At 39.2% G+C, this 27,163-nt stretch overlaps 1 protein-coding gene across 4 annotated transcripts in view; it reads left to right on the top strand.

The window, feature by feature from the left end:
- The first annotated feature begins 1,021 nt into the window (after positions 1–1,021).
- Positions 1,022–27,163, top strand: part of LOC108709337 (phosphorylase b kinase regulatory subunit alpha, liver isoform) — a 71,682-nt gene continuing 45,540 nt past the window's right edge. For 3 of the 4 annotated variants that reach the window (XM_041583646.1, XM_041583644.1, XM_018249083.2), the window contains exons 1-6: positions 1,022–1,374; positions 5,674–5,922; positions 20,433–20,591; positions 21,551–21,598; positions 23,403–23,571; positions 26,657–26,739. In XM_041583646.1, the coding sequence (XP_041439580.1) occupies positions 5,845–5,922; positions 20,433–20,591; positions 21,551–21,598; positions 23,403–23,571; positions 26,657–26,739 (537 nt within the window). In that variant the 5' untranslated portion in view covers positions 1,022–1,374; positions 5,674–5,844. Of the gene's footprint in view, positions 1,375–5,673; positions 5,923–19,993; positions 20,256–20,432; positions 20,592–21,550; positions 21,599–23,402; positions 23,572–26,656; positions 26,740–27,163 lie in introns of those variants that run through there. The other variant, XM_018249084.2, reaches the window with a different exon arrangement.

Genomic DNA, 27,163 nt, shown 5'->3' with positions numbered 1-27,163 from the left:
AATTTTTTTGAAAAGGTCGCAACCCTAGTGGCCATACACAGTGGTGTAACTAGTTATTACTGGGCCCCCCAAAATGTTTAGAGGTTGACTTGTTTTACCAACATTTATTGAAACGGTATATGAATTATCGCCTTATGGGGCTCCCTATACCTCCTGGGCCCGCCTGCAGCCGCAGGGTCTGCTTCCTCTATATTTACGCCCCTGGCCATACACCCACAGATATTATCATACAAAACTAATTTTCGTACGATATTCGGTGTTTAAATGGCATAGGGTTGCCACCTGGCCGGTGTTTTACTGGCCTGGCTGGTAAAAGTGATGGTTGATCCCAATGTTATTAATATGGAAAAAAGATAAATATATAGGAAGCCCGGTATTTATTTCCAGAAAAGGTGGCAACCCTAGTATAGCAGGAGACGAGCCGACCAATATCGGCAGAAGGTTTGTTGATCGGGCTAGGCAGAAGATTATGCTGGCACCCGAAAATTGGACACTTTTAGTGATGAATCGTCAAATACAGGTAGAATTCTATTGTTTGTACCTATACACAGTATCTGACAGTTCAACTCTACACCCAATATTTCTTGGAAAGATCTTTTCCAGGAAAGATGGTTATTGTTACGTCTATGTCTAGAATACCTCAATAACCAGTTGGTTCATGTTGGGTCCTGGGCCGATGTCCCTGAGGGTCTAAACCCACTGCACTGGGTAATAACTCCCATTATTCCCTTTTATGTACTTAAAAAAACATAAAGAGCAAAGGCCAGTAAAACCCAGAACTGTGGAGTTGTGCACCATCAGTGGGAAGAAAATGACTTCTATAAGCAAAGAAAAGGCTCGGTACCTCCCCCAGACCGTGTGTCACACACAAGCGGTCTCACATTACCCGAAACAAAGAAGCAATAAACCCTGGGGAATGCAATTAAAGAGATTCTCGTCGCCTCTCACTGTTTGACAATGAGGATTCCTGGGCGCTTGTGCTGGTGGGAGGGGCGCTAGTACTGGTGGGAGGAGCGCTAGTGCTGGTGGGAGGGGTTACACGGCCTGTCCCGTGCCGGATGACACACACACAAACATATGCACAGAGCAGGTCTCTGGGACATCAGACGATTTATGCCGCGGCCATAACTAAAGCAGATAAGGAAGAAGAGGACACTGTACGGGCAGATGATGTTTATTAGCTCTGCTCTCATTCTCCTTGATGGGAAGCACCAGTGGCCTGTGGGTGAGCCATGACACATCCTCTTGGGTCTGGAGGAGAGAGTCACCTTGTTGCTGCTGTTGCTGCTGCTTCTCTCTGCGGAGGATTGTGAGGCGCTGCTGATACCGGATCAGCAGGGGAGATTAGGGGAATCATCTGTGCGGATCTGAAAGGTGAGCAGCAATAGCAGAAGCCTGTCTGTCTGTCTGTCTGCAAATACATAATATATACACGTACATATGTCTGTCATTCCCTACAGGCAGAACAGCACATTAGAGTTCAAGCTGCGCGGACCAAAAAGGGTCAGCTGGGGGGAGGTTGCCTATTACTGATACTTGACAGTACATTTAACATTTTAGACTAATGCTTTCCTCCAATGCCCAAGTGCCATGCAGAATACCCAGCATGCACCATTATATTATTATTTATACGCTGTAGACGCATTAAGTATATTATATAGCCAGTACAGGTATAGGATCTTTTACCCAGAATGCTTAAGGTGCCATACACTATAAGATCCGCTCGTTTGGCAAGGTCGCCAAACGAGCGGATCTTAACCCGATATGCCACTAATGGCTGTGCAATATCGGATGAATCCGAACCTTCGGCCTTGATTACAATACTATGAATGGGCTCCGATGGGTCGCAGGACCGCATCAACTAGCAGATGCGGTCCTGGATCGAAAAATCAAACTTGAACAATCGACATCGGGCTGATTTTTGGCCTGATATCGATCGGGAGCCCCCGCACATGGGCAGATAAACTGCTGAATAGGTCTAAAAGACCCATATCGGCAGTTTTTAGGGGTTTTCTGGATAAGGAAGCATTCCATAACTTGGATCTTCATACCTTAAGGGTCAGATTTACTAAGGTTCGAGTGAATTTTCGAAGTACAAATAGAATTTCGAAGTAATTTTTTTAATACTTCGATCATCGAATAGGATACTACGACTTCAAATTTACTTCGACTTCGATTCGAAGTAAAAATCGTTCGATTATTCGATAATCGAAGTACTGTCTCTTTAAAAAAAACTTCGACTTCAATACTTCGCCAACTTAAACCTGCCGAAGTGCTATGTTAATCTATGGGGACCTTCCAGAGCAATTTTCTAAGTTTTTTATTATCAAAGGAAAATCGTACGGATCTGAGTACGATCGGAATACGATCGTACAATGGATAAAAGCCTCTGACTTCGAATGTTGGAGGATTCTATTCGATGGTCGAATTTCGAAGTATTTTCCACTTCGAAATTCGACCCTTGATAAATCTGCCCCTAAAGGTGGCCATACACGGGCCGATAAAAGCTGCCGACAGACCGTGTCGGCAGCTTATTGGCCCGTGTATGGGGCCCCCCGACGGGCTTCACCGATCGAGATCTGGCCGAAAGTCGGGCAGATCTCGATCGGTGGGACAAAAAATCCCGACGGATCGCGGCCGCATCTATTCATTGATCCCGCGATCCGACCGCCTATTGCTATTCGTTAGGATCAGATCGTTGGGCCCTAGGCCCCATGATCGGATCAGCCCGATATTGCCCACCTCAAGGTGGGCATATCGGGGAGAGATCCGCTCGTTTGACAACATCGCCAAACGAGCGGATCTCTCAGTGTATGGGCACCTTTAGTCTGCTAAAAATAATTTATACATGAAATGAACCCAATAGGCTGGTTTTGCCTCCAATTGCGATTAATCCCATCTGATATGAGATCAAGTTTATGTTACTGTTTTATTTTTTCAAGAGATAGGAAATAAATATTAAAAACTTAGAATTTTCTGCTTAAAATAGACTCTATGGCAAGTGCCGCAAAGTGTGGCGGATCGTTCGCTGGCAAAAATTTATGGCCATCACTAAAGAAAATTAGCCAGAAATCCAATCAGCAGGGACGTTGCCAATATACTAACAGGCGTAGAGGACAATTCGCTAGTGAAAGAGATCTTTGCTTGCTTAGTTTCTCGCCCTATCATCTGTCGAATTTACGCTCAGGTGAACTATCATTACTTCCCAAATTCGTGAGTTTTACGGAACGTTACCTCTTTCCTTCGCCACCTTAGACCAGGGTGAACTGATAAGATGAAGCTACATCGTCCTCAATGTTATGTTTGTGACATCATGTCCTGTATACTGAAAAGTCATAAAAGTTCTAAAAAAACGCTGGCGTTTTTTCATTTTTTAAAGCGGGATTGCCTTCAAAACTATTAAAGATTTTTGTGTTAACATTTCTTTACCAACCATTTGAGGGACATGCCACATTTGTTTTAGGGTGGGCTCATGTCTAGGGCATTAGAGAATCTCTTTTGTCTTTATTTTGCTTTCTTGGACATTTGTAATAATAAGTGGTCACTTCAAGCATTTGCACCAACATCTCTAATAAAGACATCTATACGACCTATATGTGAGCCAAGAGTAACAGTACTAACGAAGTTTCGCTAGGCAGAAACAAACTTTAGCGAACGTTTGCTATGAAATGCTCGCGCTGACGAATAAACGCTAGCAAAACTTCGCCAATGTTCGGCTGCCCAGACGCAACTTTGCATTTTAGGGGGTTATTTAGCAAGGTCCGAATTTATCTCAATATCGGCTGCTACAAACTCCGATCTAACCCGCTCAGGTTTTTAACGCTTATTTATTATTACATTTTCCCAAAAATGTGGGAAAAGCTCGGATTTTCACGATTTTTTCGTGCAATTTCCCCGAAATCTCAGAATTTTTTCACCCGAAAGCTCCGAAAACATTGTGAAATTGCCCGAAACCCCCAACACAACCAAAAATCGATGGGACTGTTCCCATTTACTTTTATGCAACCTCGACAGGTTTGAGATGCCGTGTTTTTATATTCGGGCTTTTTAGCCTTCAGGGGTTTAATAAATTCTGAAAAATTTGTGATTTATTTTTAAAAGTCTGACTTTATAATAAAAAATCAAGAAATTTTCGGATTTTGGGGAATTTCGGGTATTCGGAGCTTAGTAAATAAACCCCCTAGTGTATTAGCGTAATGCTAGCACTGACAAAGTGTGACAAATCGTTCAGTGACAATTTGCCCGATGTGAGAATTTGCCCGATGTGAGAATTTGCCCGATGTGAGAAGGTCTTCTGGAAATATGGATCATTCTGGGTTACAGGTTACAAATCCCATACCTGTAAAATAAATATATAACATGTTATCAGGTATTATTAATAAAACTGGAACAGTATTTATTCTGCATGATGTTCTGTGATATATTTTACATGCAATAGCTGCTGCATTTTTCCTGCTATGCATTCTGGGGTAATATCGATGGAACTGGCTCTGGGATTGTACGAAGGGAACTGTGAAGAATTTATCTTTAAATAGCTTTCCAAAACAAAAGATATCACTCCTGCTTATACTAGCATTGGCTTTACTGACTTCTAATTCCCCATTCCCCCAGGAATGTGTGCACTTAGGTACAGTTTATGTCTTTAGAAATCCATTAGGGACCCATTATCCAAAATCGGCTCTTCTTCAGGCAACTAATCTCCCTGCAATGCCTTCCCGCCGGCTAGAATCTAAATCGCCGGTGGGATGGCACTTGGAACATTTAATTAGCCTTTGCTTCGGGCGACTAATCTCCCCGCAGTGCCTTCCCGTCGCCTAAAATCTAAATCGCCAGCGGGGTGGCACTCGGAGAGCTTCATTTTCACTTCGGGTGACTACCAGAAATGAAGTGCTCCGAGTGCCATCCCGCTGGCGATTTAGATTCTAGCCGGCGGCTAGGCACTGCGGGGAGATTAGTTGCACAAAGAAGAGGCGATTTGTCGCCAGGCGACTAAATCTCCCCGAATCTCCATGTGTGTCTTTGCCCTTAATTGCAATAGTCAGGTTTGGGTTCTATAGGCTGGGCTGATAATGATATTGTATAGATATACTGTAGATAGCCAAAGGAATAGAAGAAAAAATACTTCGAATTTCGAACGTTTTCTTGGCTACTTCGACTTCGGATCGAACGATTCGAACTAAAAATCGTTCGACTTTTAGACCATTCGAAGTACTGTCTCTTTAAAAAAAACTTCGAACCCCTACTTCGCCAAGTAAAACCTACCGAGGTGCAATGTTAGCCTATGGGGAAGGTCCCCATAGGCTTCCTAACAATTTTCTGATCGAAGGAAAATCGTTCGATCGATGGATTAAAATCCTTAGAATCTTTCGATTCGAAGGATTTAATTGTTCGATTGAACGAATTTTCCTTTGATCGTTCGATCGAACAAATTGCGGTAAATCCTTCGACTTTAACTTCGACAGTCGAATATCGAGGGTTAATTAACCCTCGATATTCGACCCTAAGTAAATGTGCCCCATAGTGATTTTTCATTTTATTTAATCACAGTCATTTCTGTGTTAGTATAAATATTCTCTTTAGTCCCTGCGTGAATGAACTGCCTTTCTAAGAATATAGCTTTCAGCACTGTATTTTTGGAATCTCCTGAGTAAATGTTGTTGGTTTGCTTTTCAGGGTTTCATGAAGGGAGGAGCTCCAAATCCTGTATCTGACACGTGTTTATTTTGGACTAAGGACCTCAGCTGTTTACCTCTGACTGAATGAATGAGCACGGGCAGGGACATCTGACCAGCACACGCTTCTAAGCCAAGGAAGGGCCTGAGAGGCTGAGGGGGAGCAGCCAAGATGAGAAGCAGGAGCAATTCAGGGGTTAGACTTGATGGCTATGCCAGGCTTATTCAGCAGACCATACTTTGTCACCAGGTAAGATTAAAGCATTGTCTCATTTTCCAGTGACTGTCTAACAAAAGCTGTATTTTACTGAGACCATTGTTTAAATAAGAATTAGTCTTTGTACTTGGAATTTAAAGATGCCCATTGTCCTTTGTATCGAAGTTGCAGACTAGGTGTTTTCTCCATCTGCATAGAAAGGCAAATAGGGAGAAGGCTGATCTGCTGTCTTCTGCTTTCATTGTGCATTAACAGGTACATGTCCATCTGTTAGGGCACATAGCATACGGGGCAGACACCAGGTCCGGACTGAGGCTAACATGGCATCTCGGTAGGTTTTGGTGGCGAAGTAGGGGGGTCAAAGTTTTTTTTAAAGAGACAGTACTTCGACTATCGTATGGTCGAATAGTCTAGCGATTTTTAGTTCGAATCGTTCGATTCGAAGTCAAAGTCGTAGTTGAAGGTCGAAGTAGCCAAAAAAATCATTCCAAATTCTAAGTTTTTTTTATTCTATTCCTTCACTCGAGCTAAGTAAATGGGCCCCTAAAAGTTACGTATAGGTCATGTTGATCGTTTTGTGCTGAGAGGTTTGTTTTTGTAAGTGTTAGTTGAAGTTTCTAATGCTAACGGACTCCTGCTGCACAAATATGGCATCCCCCTCATACAGGAACATGGGGCATCAGGCAGGTAATGTAAAATCATTGTGCAAATACTTTATGGCAAAGTAATAAGTTGCTTTCAAAGGCAATATTATGATAGATGTAAAAAAGAGTTTAATTCCTGGTGTCAGTATCTTTTTAAAGGGATACTGTCATGGGAAAACATGTTTTTTTCAAAATGCATCAGTTAATAGTGCCGCTCCAGCAGAATTCTGCACTGAAATCCATTTCTCAAAAGAGCAAACAGATTTTTTTATATTCAATTTTGAAATCTGACATGGGGCTAGACATATTGTCAATTTCCCAGCTGCCCTCAGTCATGTGACTTGTGCCTGCACTTTAGGAGAGAAATGCTTTCTGGCAGGCTGCTGTTTTTCCTTCTCAATGTAACTGAATGTGTCTCAGTGGGACATGGGTTTTTACTATTGAGTGTTGTTCTTAGATCTACCAGGCAGCTGTTATCTTGTGTTAGGGAGCTGCTATCTGGTTACCTTGCCAATGTTCTTTTGTTTGGCTGCTGGGGGGAAAAAGGGAGGGTTGATATCACACTAACTTGCAGTACAGCAGTAAAGAGTGATTGAAGTTTATCAGAGCACAAGTCACATGACTTGGGGCAGCTGGGAAATTGACAATATGTCTAGCCCCATGTCAGATTTCAAAATTGAATATAAAAAATCTGTTTGCTCTTTTGAGAAATGGATTTCAGTGCAGAATTCTGCTGGATGCTGGATTCATTTTGAAATTTTTTTTTTTCCCCATGACAGTATCCCTTTAATGTTTCAATCGAGTTTTTGGAACCTACTTTTATTTTTATATTGACTTTTCTCAGAGAAATATGGGCAAGTTAAGTGGCTTTTCTTTTAGCAGAATTTGTGCACCATTACTGTGCTTGGAGCTGTTTTCATAGGGAAATATTTCTGTCTGATCGCACCTAAAGGAAATTGATCTTTCTAATATTTCCAGGCTGCCAGTGCCTACGATTTGTGGGATCCTTGATTGACTAGGACGTAGTGGTTCAGTGCTTTGCTACCTTCAGTGGAACCAAAACACTACTGTTACCTGATTGCATGCAATCTATTTATTCAGTCGTTGGGGAAGGAAACAGTCCCAGTTTATGATAATAATAACCAATGAGGAGTTTTTGTGTCTGCTGCAAGGTAGAAAATGAATCAAACATCTACTTTGCCGATTTGCTTTTATGAGCAAAGTGATTGTCAGTTTATATTCAGCAGAAACAGATGTATAGTGATATTCATGGCATTTGACTACTTGACAGTGTAATTACTTTTAAATTACTAAACTAATAATATAATCTTTGACCCATTCCCTCTATCAGTGGCAGATATAGCGACCATTATAGTGGTCGAAAAAGATGTAAATCGTGTTTGGTACTTAATGTTTCAAAGAGTTTTTGTAGTAGTATCACCAAAAAGGAATATTCTATTAAACGTCATTTCAATTGTTGTACTAAAGGCATTGTCTACCTGGCAACTTGTGCATGTGGTGCACAATATGTGGGTAAAACCACACGTAGGGCTGGGGTTAGAATTTTGGAACATATATCAGCCGTCAATAGAGGAGATAAAAAATCAGCGATCTCTAGACATGCCATAGAGAGACATGATGGGGTATCGTATTTCACATTTCAAGTTATTGACACCCCCAAAATTAATGTTAGAGGAGGTGATAGGAACGAAGCCTTATTAAGGCTAGAGGCTTATTGGATTTTCGAATTAAAGACCATTAATACGAGTGGAGGTCTTAACCAAGACTGGGAACTCACTTGTTATTATTGAAATGAGGCCAATTATGTCCGATGGATCGGATATTTTTCTTTCTTTTTCTTTCTGTTGTTTTTTGCTTTTTGTTTTCGTTTTTGCTTTTGTATTAACTTTTTATTAATTTTTCATTAATTTTCGATATAACACTTTATTAAATTTTGCCTTACAATAATTTTCTTTGGTAACCTCCACTGCAAGTATCTATTAGACCATATATTATATTATGATATAAATGCATATTTATACTCCATCTTGTTAGCCATGAAAGCATGTAACTTGAAGTTGAAACATATAATTTATTTTATTTATTATTTTTTTGACATATGATATGCATTATGTACGAGTTTATTCAACATATTTGAGCGAGACACACTTCCAACTCTGTTAGAGAACCGATCATGGGATTTAACCATGATGGGGTTAATGTTTTTACAAGGGGTGTGGTATCTGTTGTTTTAAATGTTACTCTTGTGGGTTACAATGTAGCTTTCTGAGGAAGTGGTTTGTCCACGAAACGCGTCAAAGCCATGGAGCCGATGGGCTCACTATGCTCCATTGTTATATTTTAATCATTTTTCAATAAACGGATGTTTTAACCTGCTTGATGCTCCGTGACTACGAAAATTTGCTGTTTGAAACAACGCTTCGGGGGCGTACTTCCACGTGTAGCACAGCTGAAATACATCGTGGGCCGGTGAGTGCTCCCAACTCTCCTTTGTTTGCTGATTTAACTTATCCCGACTTTGGTGAAGCACCCGGCCCCCGAATTATTTTGATTAACACATATTGAGTGTTGATTTTACACATGGCGGAACAGAGAATGGATAAGCGGGACGAGAGTTACCGTAAGAAACAAGCGGAATTGGTATTCTCAGATTCCACAGATCCCATCGATTACAGCAAAGTTGACCTTTCCCAAGATTCTGCCCAAAGGTATGTGTACCGGGATATTGAAAAGGCAATGAAAAGGGAAACCCGACTGTGGTGGGACATTACCTCTCTAGATAACTATATTAAATGCGGACGCATACCGAGAGGCTTAAGGATCAAAAAGTTTCCAACTTTTGAAGATTTATCTCCTGACTTTATAAAAAACTGGAACGATACTCTTACTGATTGTTCTATGAAATTAATGCAATTGATCCTGATTAGAGACAGACAAGAACTTGATTCAGTCCAGGCGAAAATTGATAATCTGCACAAATCGGTTCTGCATCATAAAATGTTGGATCAAATTCAGGAGAAAGTCAAAGAATATGAGAACAATATTAAAGAAATCAAGAGAGACAAAATCATACGTGACAAGAAAGATTATATGAACAATAAAGTTTATTTGTGGCGTACGGACAGGCCCAATTTCGGGAACCAAAGGCCGTTTAATAAATTCATGGGGAAAGGTCGTTACAACCCACGACCTATCCTTAGGAACGGCAAGAACATTCAATTTTCAGATTCTGAAGATTCAACTATGCCTGCCAGGTCGCTTTCTTCTATTTCGTTTTTAACTTCAGATCAGGATTTTTCGGAGAGCGTCCCGGAAGAGGATGTCGACCAGAACCCCAGACAAGGTACGAAGAACAGACCGCACAGAGAGATCCAGTGAAAACCCGCAGTCAACAAGACGCACAAGGAGAGGGGGCCATCGGGCCAAGAGATCCGGGCCCAAAAACAAAATCGCACAACAAGAAAAACAAAAATCGTTGGTAGCGGACTCAGGTAACGTAATCAATTTGTCAAAGCATGTCCTTTCACAGAATGAATTGACATTACTTTCCCGTGGCTTAAATTATGTATTGGATAATCAAATTGACATTTTTTCCACTGTTTTGGACTTGAACAAATTTATCCGACTACTCACTTTGAAGAGACACTTTGCAATTCCATCGACAACCCCGTCTCTGGGGATAATCGAGGACGTTAATTCATCGTTAGAAGTGCCTGATGTCGGGACATTTATTGCTAGTAACCCCCTTTCTTCCTCAGTATCCGAGGCCTCAGATCTAGAGACGGTGGTTACTAATAATGCTTCCTCTTCCTTACAGGCTCTAAATTTTGATTTTGGTGATGTATGTGCTTTATTTAATTTACAGGATTTACAGGAAGGGGCTGAGGCTTCAATGGAGCCAAGGTACAAAGTCAGACATACAGACTTTAAGAAAAAATCAATCTATTACCCAATTCAATCGAAGAGCCACTATATTGAACTCTTTCACAAATTGGTACAGAGAGACATAGAGGGATTATCGGTTCAGGATATACAGATAGAGGGCCCAAAAACTACCACTAGGAACAAGATTTTAACTAAAGGTGAATCCATGGCACTCACTGCCCTCCGCTCCAATAAAGATATCATTATCAAGAACGCTGATAAAGGGGGGCCGTGGTTGTCATGGATACTGCAATTTACGTTCAAGAGATTAATAGACAGCTAGGTGATGGTAATACCTATGTCAAATTACAAAATGATCCAACTGAGAGATTTAAAACAATGTTGCATGCACTCTTGGATGATGGCCGTGAGGATGGAGTTTTGAATCAGTCTGAATTTAATTTCCTTACTTGTTTCCATCCCGTGATTCCCATTTTTCACGTTCTCCCAAAAGTGCACAAATCCCTAATAGATGTTAAGGGCAGACCAATTGTGGCCAGCATAGGCTCTTTAAATGAAAAACTTTCTAAATACATCGATAGACTGCTGATGCCCATTGTGGAGAAACTTCCTACCTTTCTGAGAGATACAACTATGTGTATTAACATTTTGGAAAAAGTATACTGGAAAGATACATACAGATGGTTCAGTATGGATGTAACAGCCCTTTACTCGTCTATTGAGCATCAAGCGGGCCTTCAAGCCATCTTGTATTGGTTAACGAAAGAAAAGAGGTTTCCAGCCACACAGAATGGGTTCATACTAAAATCTATAGATTTCTTACTGCATACCAATTACTTCTATTTTGACGGGGTTTTTTATCTTCAAAAACGTGGTGCCGCGATGGGTGTCTCGTTTGCCCCCACATACGCCAATCTATACATGGGTTGGTGGGAGCGGCACCACGTCTTTGGAGACATGAACCCCTTCCGTCATCACATAGTGCATTTTTATAGATATATCGACGATTGTATAGGTATATGGGACGGAGACGAGCTGTCTCTGTCATTGTTTATCAAGTATTGCAATTCGATAACCAGAGAGATACAATTTACATATGAAACTCATATTAACAGTATCCCGTTTTTAGATATTAGGTTCATAGCTAATCATAAAATTGGGACAAACCTGTTCCGCAAGCCCATCACACGTAACACGTTATTGCATGCACAGAGTAGTCACCCGAGGTCCTGCCTACGGGGCATACCCGTGGGTCAGTTCCTTAGGCTCCGCCGAATATGCTCCACGTGGGAGACTTTCCACGAGAGAGCGATGGAGCTTTGGGACAGATTTTTGGAACGTGGTTACGATAATGATGTAATTAGAGAGGCCTATGAACAGGCTGTCTCAAAAAATAGAACAGATTTATTGAAACATTCCCGACAGCGGAGCAACCCCAATATCCATCCACATGGGATTGGTGCTGCACAAGATTCAGGTATACGTTTCTCCATGGTTCATAGTAAAGAGGCGCATTGTGTACAGCGGAGTGTAAGACGGCATTGGAATGTTCTGCTACAGGATCCCGTTTTGAAGGACGTTCTAGATCAGTCCCCCTCGTTTGTTTTCAGGAAAGGAAAATCACTGGGCTCTATCCTATCCCCTAGCCTTTATAGATCTAATAGTCAATATACTGATTCGGCTTGGTTAAGACATAAAGGAAACTATAAATGTGGTCGAAAAAGATGTAAATCGTGTTTGGTACTTAATGTTTCAAAGAGTTTTTGTAGTAGTATCACCAAAAAGGAATATTCTATTAAACGTCATTTCAATTGTTGTACTAAAGGCATTGTCTACCTGGCAACTTGTGCATGTGGTGCACAATATGTGGGTAAAACCACACGTAGGGCTGGGGTTAGAATTTTGGAACATATATCAGCCGTCAATAGAGGAGATAAAAAATCAGCAATCTCTAGACATGCCATAGAGAGACATGATGGGGTATCGTATTTCACATTTCAAGTTATTGACACCCCCAAAATTAATGTTAGAGGAGGTGATAGGAACGAAGCCTTATTAAGGCTAGAGGCTTATTGGATTTTCGAATTAAAGACCATTAATACGAGTGGAGGTCTTAACCAAGACTGGGAACTCACTTGTTATTATTGAAATGAGGCCAATTATGTCCGATGGATCGGATATTTTTCTTTCTTTTTCTTTCTGTTGTTTTTTGCTTTCTGTTTTTGTTTTTGCTTTTGTATTAACTTTTTATAAATTTTTCATAAATTTTCGATATAACACTTTATTAAATTTTGCCTTACAATAATTTTCTTTGGTAACCTCCACTGCAAGTATCTATTAGACCATATATTATATTATGATATAAATGTATATTTATACTCCATCTTGTTAGCCATGAAAGCATGTAACTTGAAGTTGAAACATATAATTTATTTTATTTATTATTTTTTTGACATATGATATGCATTATGTACGAGTTTATTCAACATATTTGAGCGAGACACACTTCCAACTCTGTTAGAGAACCGATCATGGGATTTAACCATGATGGGGTTAATGTTTTTACAAGGGGTGTGGTATCTGTTGTTTTAAATGTTACTCTTGTCGGTTACAATGTAGCTTTCTGAGGAAGTGGTTTGTCCACGAAACGCGTCAAAGCCATGGAGCCGATGGGCTCACTATGCTCCATTGTTATATTTTAATCATTTTTCAATAAACGGATGTTTTAACCTGCTTGATGCTCCGTGACTACGAAAATTTGCTGTTTGAAACAACGCTTCGGGGGCGTACTTCCACGTGTAGCACAGCTGAAATGGGCCGATGAGTGCTCCCAACTCTCCTTTGATAGCGACCATTATAGCACTGCTGCAATACCCATGTTAGATATAGAATAAGGAGTGTCCGAAAAAGCTCAAGAAACATAGATGGTGTAAAATATGCAGCTGCCCAATTCCAATGAAGTGACTTTGGCTTGAATGGAGGGGGCTATAGGCAATGCAGACTTTGCAGTATGTTTAGCCCTGTGCTTCAACAGACATTAGTTTTATACTTGATCTGTGCCAGAAGCAAGGGTCAGTATATATATATATATACTGTATATCTGCATTGCAATGTGCTCCTTTGCAAAGTTATCCTTAGTAGTAATATTGGAAGTTAGTGCTGGCGTCCCAAAAGCTAGTATATGAATTTCATAAGGAGGGGTGAGCGTATCTGCAGGCATACAGCTTACAGACTCAGTGCTGAGTTTAAACATTCTTTAGGAGCAGAAGTGATGGTATTAAGGATGAGTGGCAGGTTTGTGCAGATATATGCTTAAGGGCATATTTCCGGTCATTCCAGCCATACACATACTGCAAGTCAATTTTCTACTCCTTTAACCTTTAAAGGGTATTTGGGTCACTTGTTGCACATTTAAAAACCTTTAAAAGCACTGATTTCTAGAATGTGGAGCTGGTCCCATTGGGGTTGCCTGGATCAGCTCAGCTTAAAGTCTAGTTCAGGGGAGATGTTGGGAAATGGTCTATTTGCTCTGCCAGATATAATTTGAAGTTCAGTAGGGTGATATTTGGTATGAATACTTTTCTGTCCTATATATTCTTGGATCTGTGGCTGAATGATGGGTACACCATTGTTTTCCTATATCTTTAACCTTGCTTTGAGCTAAATGGGTCTTTCACCAAAGACTGGAACCTGAAGGGAGTCCCAGGGGTGGAACAATAGGGAAAGCCGACCATCAGCCTCTGAATAATGAACAATTTCAGGATATGTTTGTGCAAAGTATCTGACGCTTTTAATTGTGTCACTGACAATTTGTGATTGATTTTTTCAGCACTAGGAGCATTTTCGAAATCATTTACAGACATAGGACCTTATCATAGTGGAGCTTGCAATCAAAAAGCCCTACCAAATACACTTGGGTCAGTTACAGTAGAAGCAACTCAGTATAATGTAAAAATACTGACAGAAGATCCCACATCACATTCATAAGTAGGTTTCACCAAAGACTCTCCTGCTGTGTTACATCAGGTTGTCTCGCAGGGTACCATAATGTGTTTGGAACAAAACAAAAAAAAATCAAATCTTGTTTGTACCTAATAAAGAAGCATGAAATGCCTCTGTATTTTAATTGCCATTGGGTTGACTGGCATCCAGTAGTCTAGAGTCCAGCAGTGGCTTGGTTACCTGCAGAAATACATTGGGGGAAAGCATTTGTGGACAGATCAGTGGTTTGGGTCTACAGAAGCATTTGGTCAACTTCTCTCAAAACATTTTTTTTCCCTTCAGATTGCAGGTAGAACTGTTTTTTGTCATGTGGAAGTTCTGAGGGGGTAAAAAAGCAGGTTGTTGGTTGGCAGGTCCAGATTGTGTGTATATTAATCAGATTAAAATTACTTAGATTTTCCTTAGATTTTCTGGACAAAGGATTAAAAGGATTATCAGGAATTACCAATTACCTTTTAAAGGAAAAGGAAAGTCTAAAATAGAATAAGGCTAGAAATGCTGTATTTTGTATACTAAACATAAGCATGAACTTACTGCAACACAAGCCTAATCAAAAAAATAATTTATGCTTTCAAAGTTGGCCATGGGGGCTGTCATCTTGTAACTTTGTTAAACATCTTTGCCTGACCCTGACCCTGCACATGCTCAGTGTGGTCTGGGCTGCTTAGGGATTGTCATAAACAAAGCTGCTTGAGTTCTGCATGGCTAGGAAGTAAGGCGGGGGCTCCCCCTGCTGTTCATAAGTATGATTGTTTCCCTGCTCAGCAGTTAGGGACCGTCTGACAATTCCTATCCACAGCAGTAAATGAAGGGAGGATTTCACTGCATACAGTCAGCTTTCTTATAAAAACGGTACACATTTTTAAATTAAAGTATATTGGAGATAGGTTTCTTTTTCATTAAAGAAAGTAAAAATGGGATTTTATTTTTTGCCTTTCCTTGTCCTTTAAAAAGGCAGGAGTTATTTTGTTACATTTCCCCTTTATTTTACTGAATTAATTCTTTATTGTATTAAACATTGAAATTATTTTATTTAAAAGGATTTATCCTTAAGTGAATCACACACAGGCATCTTCACTCGCTTGTGCCATATTTCTGCTGTTTCTGCACCATTAAGATAATGTTTGTATTAGAAAGATTTTTGCAAAATGACTTTAAGTTTACTAGGGATTAACAGAACAGACTGAACAGACAGAACTCCCAGGCTAGCAAGGTTAGTGAATTGGAAAGTGCATTTTGCATGGTTATGCCATACCTTCCAACTGTCCCATTTTGAGCGGGACAGTGCGTCTTTTGACAGCTCAACCTGCAGTCCTGCATTTGTACTGGAAAGTCCCAATTTCTCTGCACTGAACACCCAAAAAAAATACAATGTTTCTAACTTAATTGGTTCTTTGCAGAGAACCCAGAAAATATACTTAAGATACATTTGTAACAGTTTTGTCCCTTGGGAGAAGTTAGACTCACAGCTTAAAGGGTAATTCACCTTCATTAGTAAAACTGTAATAAAACATAAAAACTACAGAAATGTGTTCAAACTTTCATAACCTGGAAAATTTTGTAAAATGGGCACGGAAATTAGGGGGTTGGGCTCAGCAAATTTTTTTTATGCCTCTTTCCGTTTTCAGAATGTTGGGAGGTATGGTTATGCATTCATTCTTGTTTCATGGAAGGAACCATATACAGTATAGTACTGATATCTCATTCTGAATGTTTTAGAAATACTGTATATTATGCAGAATAAAAGTATCAGGAAGGTATGAAAATGTATTTGCCGATTTGCCTCGTGCACTGGCAAATGAGAGAAGAGGAGCCTATTTACTGCCCCTGTTGTATTGGCTATTGGCTATGTATAGGATTGACCTGCTCTGAATTTAGTTGGAAGAAGCAGTGCCAATCTGTGACACCCAGAACTTTCTGAACATTGTCCTGTATTAATAGAGAATGGAGTCAAGGAAAGGATGTAAAATTCAACCTCTTTAGAAATATTCTGAAGGCACTTCTTGAAAAATGCATCAGGCTTTGAAACATTTATCCTGAAGCAAAATGAAAACAAACATCCAGTATAAATATAAATAGTGCATTATTTCCCGTTATGCTGCTAAACGTCAATATTAAGCCTTGCCAAGACAGAGGAGAGGTTAGTTGAGGACATAGCCTAGTTCTGAATGTGCATTGTATTGAGTTACTGACTGTCACATTTTTGTAGTTGTATATTTTTAACATGGATGCTCTGAATGTAAGATTGTTTTTTTTCGGGATTCAACAGATTCCAAAGGCTTTGGGCAATGAACCGTGGACCTAAAAATTTTTTAACAGATGTGCAATTTAGCACATCTACATTAAGCACATAAACTTAATCTGATTGCCATAAAACTGATGTGATTTGAGTAAAATATTCATGTTTAATATGATTAGCAATAATTTATTGATTTTTTTTGCGTGAAAATGGATTAGACCAGGGCTATACTGACATCTGCTTTCTTGACTGGTGCAATTTAAAACTAAAGGTGGATATAGATGCACAGATATTATTGTGCAATATTCGGTGCATGTATGGTGGGTGACGGGCCAACCGATTGGTCAGCTCGATGATCGACCAGGTCAGAAAGTTTTGATCAGGTGTCTTTGAAGGAGCCCGAACATCGGCAATGGTTTACTCCTGAATCATCAGATACAGGAAGAATCCTACTGTTTCTACCCGTATACAGTATCTGTAGATTCAGCTTTAAGAGGCTTATTTATTAAATGTCAGGTTTTGTGGTTTTAGGGTTTTTGAAATCACTACTAAATCCACAAACTTAAAAAAAATTGTTATTGAATTTATTAAAAGTTCTGAATAAAAAAATTACGAATGAAAAAATGCACTGAATGATCCAAGAAAAAAAAAATCTGAATACCATAAAACCCTCTAAAAATTTTAGTTTTCAGGACGATTCGTAGTGAACAAAAATTACAAAAAACTCTGATTGGTATACAAATGGTCTAAAATGGTCAAAAACATAGGATCGGTGCTCCTTGTATAGCACCTCGACAACTTATACTTGGCGACGTTTGGCACAAAAGGCGTTCGCGGCTTTTTCCAGTGGTGTAATTACCGGGGGTGCGATTGGGCCAGGGCCTGCACATTCTCAGAGCCCAAAATTTTAAATTTAAATTAAAATTTTCAAATTTTTAGAGCTTTTACAGAAATTTAGAAAACCGCAGATTTTTCTTGATTAATTCAAAAACATTCAAAATTCTTGAATTCTTTTCTTGAAACATTCAAAATTTGATTGTCAGGAAATGGGCCCCTAAGTGTCGGTATTGAAAACGATCGATCTTTCCTGCAGGAAAGCTCACAAGTGTAATGTCTATGGTCATCTTTAAACTTGCAATACAATACAAAACTCAGTCATTTGGCTAGGTAGAGATTTTCCACCAGATATCAGGCAGGCAGTCCCATATGTAGGCCAGCTCTGTCTGTAAGGGTCTCAATAGTAGCAAATGTAAAAAGTGTTGGTGAACCACATAAGCAAAATGTTTGTTGGGCAGTCCAAATAAGGGGCTGTAATTGAGTACTTAATAGCTCCATGTGGACTGCTAGCCAACAGGAGTCTGTTTTGGAGTAAAACTGTGTCCATGCCAGAAATTTGAAAACGGGTACCTACTTTGACACAACTGGCAGCAACATCAAAGTGGGTGGTGAGCAACATGTTGCTCATGATCCACAGCTTGGAGATCACTGGTGTAAACAAAATACATGGAGTTTATAGATTTAGAACTCATTTACTTGCAGACCCCCCTCGACCAACTCCAACACAAGAAAACTGGGTGAAGAGGGCAGCACTCTTCAGGATTCCTTCATTTTAACCCTGATTTGCATATTAAAATATAAGAGAAAAGAAAAATGTTTGTATTCTATTAACTAAAAAAAAGTTCCTTTCCATTGTTTAGAACTTTAAAGTCACATGACTTCAAGAGGTCAGATTTATGTTCAGGTAAACACTGGATTTGGCCAAATCCTAATACTGCAAAAAAAAAAAAAAAAAGAGAGAGAGAGGGTTCATTTGAATCCTGAACAAAATCCTGGATTTTCCTAATCAAACCTGATAAATGATTTGTTGTAAATAACTACACTAGGCAATTAAGCACCTTTACTTCTAAATCAGACCCTATATGCATATTATCTTCAACTCTGCTGTAGCTAGGGTTGCCACCTTTTCTGGGAAAAAATACTGGCCTTCCTATATATTTATCTTTTTTCCCTATTAATAACATTGGGATCAACCATCCTTTTTACCAGCCAGGCCAGTAAAATACCGGCCGGGTGGCAACCCTAGCTGTAGCCTCAAGTCTCTGTAAAATTTTGTATAAGGAGAACCTACTTTGTGCCATGAAAATATTGACTTACATGTCACATTCTATCTGTCACGGTTAGAGTTATGCAGGTCAAAGTCTGCCCTTTACTTGTCCTTTGTTGCAGAACTCCCGTTAATGACATTCATATACCAGGTTCATGTTTAAATTTAGTGGGTCTCGTTTTTAAAGATTTAACTGCTACAATGTAGCCTCAATACCAGCTATCTATTTTTTCACTTGATTTTGAATTTTTGACACTGACTGTACAGTATATTAAATAAAGGATAGTCACATCCCTTTGCTGGCTGCTAACTTTCCAGTAAGTAGCTATTGCACATAAAGTACATCTCTGCAAAATATTGCACAATCAATTGTTTAATGATTACTGCATCTTTACAGAAAGGAGGTTAAATTACAATTTCTCATCTGTATTGGTATTCATATATAAACCCCAGTATGTTACTATGTGAATGTGGGGTTTAGGCCACAAATTAAGTTATGGGAGCATGGGAAGAGTGTCAAAGTAAATGACACCTCGGTACAAAAATAAAAAGAAGTACACAGATGTAGAGAGCTAGAGAGCTGTAGATAATACTCAAAGGTCGTTCACCTTTGAGTTCATTTTTAGTATGATGTGATATTCTGAGACAATTTGCAATTGATTTTTATTTGTGGTTTTTGAGTTATTTAGCTTTTTATTCAGCAGCTCTCCAGTTTGCAATTTTAGCAGTTCAAATTAACCCCAGACATAAAAACTGTGTAGCTTTTAGGGATGCACCGAATCCAGGACTTGGTACAGGATTCGGCCTCTTTCAGCAGGATTCGAATTTGGGAATGCAGATTTTCACTATTGAGTGCTGTTCTTATATCTACCAGGGAGCTGTTATTTGGTTACCTTCCCTTTATTCTGCTGATGGGCTGATGGGATAGTGGGGGGAGGGAAGGATGAAACCACTCCAGCTTGCAGTACAGCAGTAAAAAGTGACTGAGGTTCATCAGAGCACAAGTCACATGACTGGGGCCACCTGGGAAACTGACTATAGGTCTATCCCCATGTCAGATTTCAAAATTAAATATAAAAAATCAGTTTGCTCTTTTGAAAAAACGGATTTCAGTGCACAAGTCTGCCGGAGCAGCACTATTAACATTAACAAGGTGAGTTGCATTACACCATAAGCCTAGGGGGTGGTTAACTGGTCCCTGCATCACAGGCATACAGGATTTATGAGGTTGAGAGAAAAGTATGATAGCATGCTTCTCACTCCCTCACCTTGCTCCACATGGAAGTGATGGATTAGGACTTTAATTCACCCTGCTTTCCAGACAATCTGTGCATCACCCACCATGGAAAACAAAGGGACTTTAAGAGTCAGTCACTTCAACATGGAACAAGAAGAGGAAGGGATTGAATGATTCTGTGAGCCTAAAGGGGGAGTGGAAAAGGCCTCTATGAGACAGAGGCAGACTATATTGGTATATATTTATTTTACCATTTCAGATTTTTTTTTAACATATAAGCAACTTACTGAGCTCATGTCTAGAAGGGGTGTATTTTTCACTTCAAATCAATTCTGCTACAGACAAATATTGAAATTTTGTATTCAGAGAAACACAAGTAATCATTATGGATGTTTTGGATCTCTCTAATAGCACCCAGTCACGGGCCTTCTTCCTGCTAGCAAAGAACAGAAAGATGCCTGGGTTCGAGACAACGTGTACAGTATTCTGGCGGTCTGGGGGTTGGGAATGGCGTATCGCAAAAATGCTGATCGGGATGAGGACAAAGCCAAGGCGTATGAACTAGAGCAGGTACAGTATTATTATTTCATCAATTAATAATAGAATAAATGTGCTTGAACAGTTAACTTCAAGGAAAACTTAAAGGAAAACTATACCCCCAAAATGAATACTTAAGCAACAGATAGTTTATATCAAATTGAATGACATATTAAAGAATCTTACCAAACTGGAATATATATTTACATAAATATTGCCCTTTTACATCTCTTGCCTTGAACCACCATTTCGTGACTCTATCTGTGCTGCCTCAGAGATCACCTGACCAGAAATACTACAACACTAACTGTAACAGGAAGAAGTGAGGAAGCAAAAGGCTGAACTCTGTCTGTTAATTGGCTCATGTGACCTTACATGTGGTTTGCATGTGTACACAGTGAATCTTACGATCTCAGGGGGCGGCCCTTATTTTTTAAAATGGCAATTTTCTATTTATGATTACCCAATGGCACATACTACTAAAAAAGTATATTATTATGATAATGGCTCATTTACATGAAGCAGGGTTTTACACATGAGCTGTTTTACTCAGTATCTTTTAATAGAGACCTACATTGTTTGGGGGGTATAGTTTTCCTTTAAAGGAAACAAAACATTTTAGCCAACCCTCCAAGTGATTATAATTTCCTCATAACGCAGGCACTCCTCTTCGCTAAAAAAAAAACCTCTCCGTTCTTGGTTACTATTCTGTTGAGTGCCAGGCCGCCATCTATCCTCTAAGTAAGATTTGTAATATTTGCCCAATGTTGACTGGTATTTTACTGACCTATAAAGGGGCTACCTAACAACTTGAAACCTCCAGTTATTGATTGTTTCCTAATTATATTTTCATAAAGATGTACCCCTTAGTGATTTCAGTGTAAAAACAGGAGCAAGGTTTGATCCTAAAAGCTGAAATATATCTGTAGAGGGCTTGAGCAATATGAGACCTTTACAATTAGGTGCAGTGATTATCCCGTTTTGTTTTACAGAGTGTTGTAAAGCTGATGAGAGGAATTTTGCATTGCATGATAAGACAGGTAATGTATGATTAGGAATTCATTATTAATATTTAATATACATCTTTATATCTTATAAAACGATGTATCTGTGGCTTAGTACAACTTATCTGAGACAAAGAGCTTTCCTGTGTAACGGAACCTGCAACATCTGATAGTAAGCTTTTAAATGTTATGTAAACATTACAAACCACAGTGGGGATATGAAGCAATGTTTCTGTCTGTTTCGGAGAAGATTTTGTAAAATAGCCAGGTTACTACTCATCTAAAATTGCATATATGCATGGATGGAATAGTTTTGTCTTTGTCAAAATAAGCATTGCTGAACATACCAAAGTAATTTTGACATTCCTATACTAAGGGGCAGATTTATCAATTTGAATTTTCAAATTCTAATTTTCCAGTTTTCTTAAGTGGAATTCGACTAGGGAATACTTAAAATTCGATTTGAGTTTTTAAATTCAAATTAGATTTTCGAAATTTATCATGTTTGTGGGTAGATCCCATTCACCTGGGTTTGAAAAATTCAAATTTTTTGATAAATTTCGATCGGTTGTTTTGTTTCTTTTTTTTAGATTTTTGAAATTTATCATGTACTGGTCCTTTAAGAATTTGACGATTTTCCACCTTAAACCTGCTGAATTGCTCTTTTAGCATATGGGGGATGTCCTGGGATCAATTTGGAGTTGTTTGCAGCCTTCCAGAAAATCAAGTTTTTTTCAGAGAAAATTCGATTCGAATTTGATTTGAGTTTGCAGGTCGATTCCTTTCACCTGGGTTTATTTTTTGATAAGTTTCGATTGGTCGTCTTTTTCCCCGAATTTCAAGTTCATGGGAGTTTATGAGAGTTTTTACAAACTCCCATGAACTCTATATTTGACCCTTGATAAATCTGCCTCTAATCGGGAAAAAAGGGAGATTTGTACCTTGTGCCCTTTATTGTAGCCTTCCTGGCATGCTGCAGGGGCTATTAAAATGTAATAATGCAGTGTTCATGATGCAGGAACCAGATGAATGCATCAGAAGGGAAAGGTTACCCATGAATGAACTACATAGGGTTGCTACCTGTTTGGTTTTGACCCCAACAGTTTAGTTTTATTTAGGCTGTTCGGTAGTGATCTGCTGGTCGACATAAATTCAACCCTAACCCGGCTGACACCTCCATTTAAAGACCCACCTCTGACACCACAAAAGGGGACGGCGCAGGTGTCTATAATTGGAGGCTGCCAGCAGAGTAAGGTTGTGGGTGGGGAGAGTGGAAGAAGAGCTCAAGTCGAACCCTCTCACGACCTGCAAAATGTGTGTGAAAGTCGGCCTGAATCTGCCCGACCCACAGGTAAGCTTGCACATTTTGGGCCGGCACGCACATTACTACTGTTCAGCTCTAAAGTGTCTATTCTGGTTTCAGCCTTGTGAAACCCAAGCAATAATTTGACCAGTATGCCGATGTCACAGCTATGCCTTCCGTAAGCACAAGCACACCCCAAATATCATGATCCATGCCCATTATGTCACTCCTCTGCCCCTAGTGTTATCATCCTGCCCTCTTGTATGTTTTTTTCAAGGTCACAAGTGGCAACCCTATATCTGTGTCTGGAGCAGGTATTATTACTTATGCATTTGATACCTCTAAACAGATGGCTTGACCTTTATTATACTGTTCTACTGTATTTCATGTGTCATGAGATAAAGGTCTGTTTGTAGGCAAACTTACTAAGGAAATTGGCATGCCATAAGCCTTTCTCCATTCAGCAACTTCTTTATTGTCAAGAATTTAACAAGTGAACCGTATCATAAAAACAATATTATGCTTTGTGTTTGCCAGGTGGATAAAGTCGAGAAATTCAAACACACGCAGAGTACAAAAGATTGTCTGCATGCCAAGTACAACACAGCAACTTGCAGTACTATAGTTGGTGACGACCAGTGGGGGCATCTGCAAGTAGACGCCACCTCCCTATTCCTTTTGTGCTTGGCACAAATGACTGCTGCAGGTGATGTGACATATTGATGACCTTATATGTTCTTATCGGATTGGATGAACTTTGTTTCCTTAAAGGGCACCTGTTGGGTAAAAATGTTATCCCCAATCAAAGGTGCAGGCTAATAGAGCCCGCATTCAGGTTGGGGATAACAGTAGCAGTAGTTTTTTTTAAAGAAAATGCGCAGGAAAATACGCAGGTACAGGTAGCATAGCTCTGGCAAGGGGCATTTTTTAAAAACCCCAAAAAACTACTGTTATTCCCAACCAGAATGCGGGCTCTATTAGCCTGCACCTTTGATTGGGGATAACATTTTTACCCAACAGGTGCCCTTTAAGCTTTCAGATCCAAAAATACATTTTTTTTATCTTTTACCTGTACATTCAAAAATGTGTTTGATTCTTAAACTTGCACATCCGTGGAGCATAATTATTTCAGGAATCTCATTCTGCCGTCCTGCCATTTCAGCTAAAGTACAAGCTGAGAACCTTGCCACATAGGGCGCTATCACTAAAAAAGAAAATTCAAAAGGGTCCCGGAAGTTCAATCCTGTAGCCGTTTCTTTCCCTTCTCCAACTGGTAAAAATCTTGCAAAATCCAAATACTATACAGCACTTCTCAAGGAAGCTCAGGAAAAGACAGCGAGATAATAACATTTTTCAAAATAGTGTAGTATTTTTTATCAATTTTTTCAATACCAACTTTCTGTGTTAACACTCTGTACTATTCAATCACGTGAAACCCACGCCTTCATTCAAAAGCTGCAGTGGACTAAGGTTGACCTTTTCTTTATCAATCAACCTTTAGTATTCCAACACCGGGGAAGGTGGGTACTTACAAACATTTAAATGGCTGTATGCTTTTCAACTCTCAGCAATTGTGCTGAGACTCTGCTCCAGATTTACTAGGGAAAATGTGCTTCATATAGTGTAAAAAACTTTAATAAGCCTCAGATAACTTAAAGATACACTCACATAAAATAAAGCAGAAAGGTGCTTATCAGTCTCTCCAGATTCTGTTGCGTTTTCTCAGATTGCTGCATTTAAAGTTCATTTTCTTGTGTTGGCATATTTTTCTCCCTGCAGCGTTTCTCCCTGGGTGCACCCTGGACTACGTCACTAAGCTTCACATAGGGAGCTGTGCCAGTTTCCTATTGGATAGTCAGTTCTTTTAGTGCAGTAACCTCAATTGCATGCAGTAACATGTAAATGTTAGTATTTGATACTGACTTAAAATAAGTGAAGAGTCATTTTATTTTCTAAATGTTTCGTCTAAAATAAAAGCCTAGGTAATTGATCACAGAGAACATATATTCCCTGCAAAGACCCACTGCTTTTAAAGAGCATAAGTAACCTGCATATTCCCATTACTCACATAGAGCCTACAGTATATTCCCTGCATATTGCCATTGTTCAAAGAGAGCTCAAATTACCCACATATTCCATTACTCACAGAGAGTCTATATTACCTACATATTGAGGCACATATATTGAAACTATTAAATTCGAATATACCAGAACTACGTCTGGGGGGTTATTTATAGAAAAAATCGATTATCTAAAACTCAGGCGAATATTCCCGACCCGAAAACTTTAATTCGATTCGAATTAGACTAAACTCAATTCAAGTTTTTTTCTCCGAAAAAAACTTGAATGTCATGAAGGCCACTAACAGTATAAAAATGGTCACAGGACCTCTCCCATTGACTTATACATGACCTCGGCAGGTTTTAGGTGGCGAATAGTCGAATTAGAGTTCTTAAAGAGCCAGAGTATGATAAACCTCAAAATTCGGATTCGAATTAAAACTTGAACCTAATTTGGAAAATTCAAATTCTAATTTTCAATTCAACCCTTAATAAATCTGCCCCATAATGTTGTGACTGTTACACTATAACGCAGTATCTTCCACTTTCAGATTTTTTACAAATTTCAGGAAATTACAGAAAGCTTTTTTTTTTTTTAACAAAACCATTCTGTTTTAGTACTCAATGTTCTAGAGTAAATAGAGATGCTTTAGTTATTGGACTTAATTCATATTGTACTGCACTGCCAAGGAACATTGCCTCGAGCAAAATAAGAAGAGCAATGAAGTGTGCAGTATTCATTTATAAAACTCTTCCCAACCCTTAATTGTTATTATTAGCTGAAACCTAGTCAGTTCCGTGTTAAAAATTGTGCAGTTACAATAACAGATGATGGTACAGGAAACAAAAAACACAAATAAAAGAGTAGGACCGTCTGGTATTGTATGCTATAGATACTTATCATTCACGGTGTCACAACTGTCTATCAGTGCCATCAACGTAAATTTTGACATTTTGGTTGACTCTTTGACATATGGTGTGGTTCTGTATTTGTATTGTGCATTTCCTAGTAAACAAACCTAGATCAGTTAGATGAAAGTTCTGGCCACTGGCACACAAAGGGTTAAAACTATATGCTAAATGCTTCATGGATTTTCTAAAGTAACTAGGACAGTATGCACTGAATGCTAATATGTGTCTCTGTTGTGCCATTTATTAATACTTTACCTGCCACAGCAGACACGTATCAAAACAATTAGCCTCCAACTGGTTACATCTTTCAATAGATATTCATTTGTCCTCTGAACATTCCAGGATAGGGAGATACCAATTAATTTGTCGAATTAATAGGTTGTACCAAGCTAGGTCAGTGGGTAAACTGGGAATTATGGGAAAACAGGAAATCCAGCATTTATATATGAGTGACTATTTGGTAGCTGATGTTATTTATATGAGTCATATTTTTTCTTAGTTAGGGGCCTCTTTTTTTGTTCCCAGATCCATATGTAAGGGTTGGTCTCATTCATGTAGATGCCGTAGAAGCTTGAAGGACCCGTGTTCAACATGAGTGCATGAATAGGGCTTGTGAAGTACCCTGTATGGTGTTTCTTATTCCTTTAGCCAAAGAGGTCAAACAGGGAAATTGAAGCTACTCCATGTTTGGCCCTTGCGAGGGTAGATACTCAGATTGCTAATATATATATGTGCGCTGGTTATCTAATTATCTAATTTGCAAGTAGTATTTCTTTGCTGACATCCTATATCTTTGCTTATGTATTTTGCATCCTCTAGGCTTACACATTGTGTTTACACTGGATGAAGTTTCCTTTATACAGAATCTTGTTTTTTACATTGAAGCTGCTTATAAAGTTGCTGTAAGTAAACCAAGAATTCAAATGTGCTCACAAAATGTACTTTACTAATAATAACTATAACTTACATTTATCATGCTAATACTAGGGGGCAGATGTATCAAGGGTCGAATTTCGAGGGGTTAAATCCCTCGAAATTCGAATAGAATCAAATAGGCAATTCGGGCAAATTTACGCACTGGTGAATAGTCGAATGGGCGAATATTCGCCAGGCGAATAGGCGCACGATCAAAAACTTGGAAAACAAGCCTATGACACTTTCCCATAGGCTTTTAAAGCAATTCGGTAGGTTTTAGGTGGCGAAGTAGGCAGTCGAAATATTTTTAAAAGAGACACTACTTTGACTATCGAATGGGCGAATAGTCGCATAGTTTTTGCGCTCGATCTATTCGAATCATCCTACTCAGGCGAATTTACTCCAATTCGA

The sequence above is a fragment of the Xenopus laevis genome, chromosome 2S, assembly GCF_017654675.1.
Source record: "Xenopus laevis strain J_2021 chromosome 2S, Xenopus_laevis_v10.1, whole genome shotgun sequence".
In the NCBI taxonomy this organism is placed as follows: Eukaryota; Metazoa; Chordata; class Amphibia; order Anura; family Pipidae; genus Xenopus; species Xenopus laevis.
Note: the sequence above shows the minus strand (reverse complement) of the source record. Positions and strands in the feature narration are given on the sequence as shown.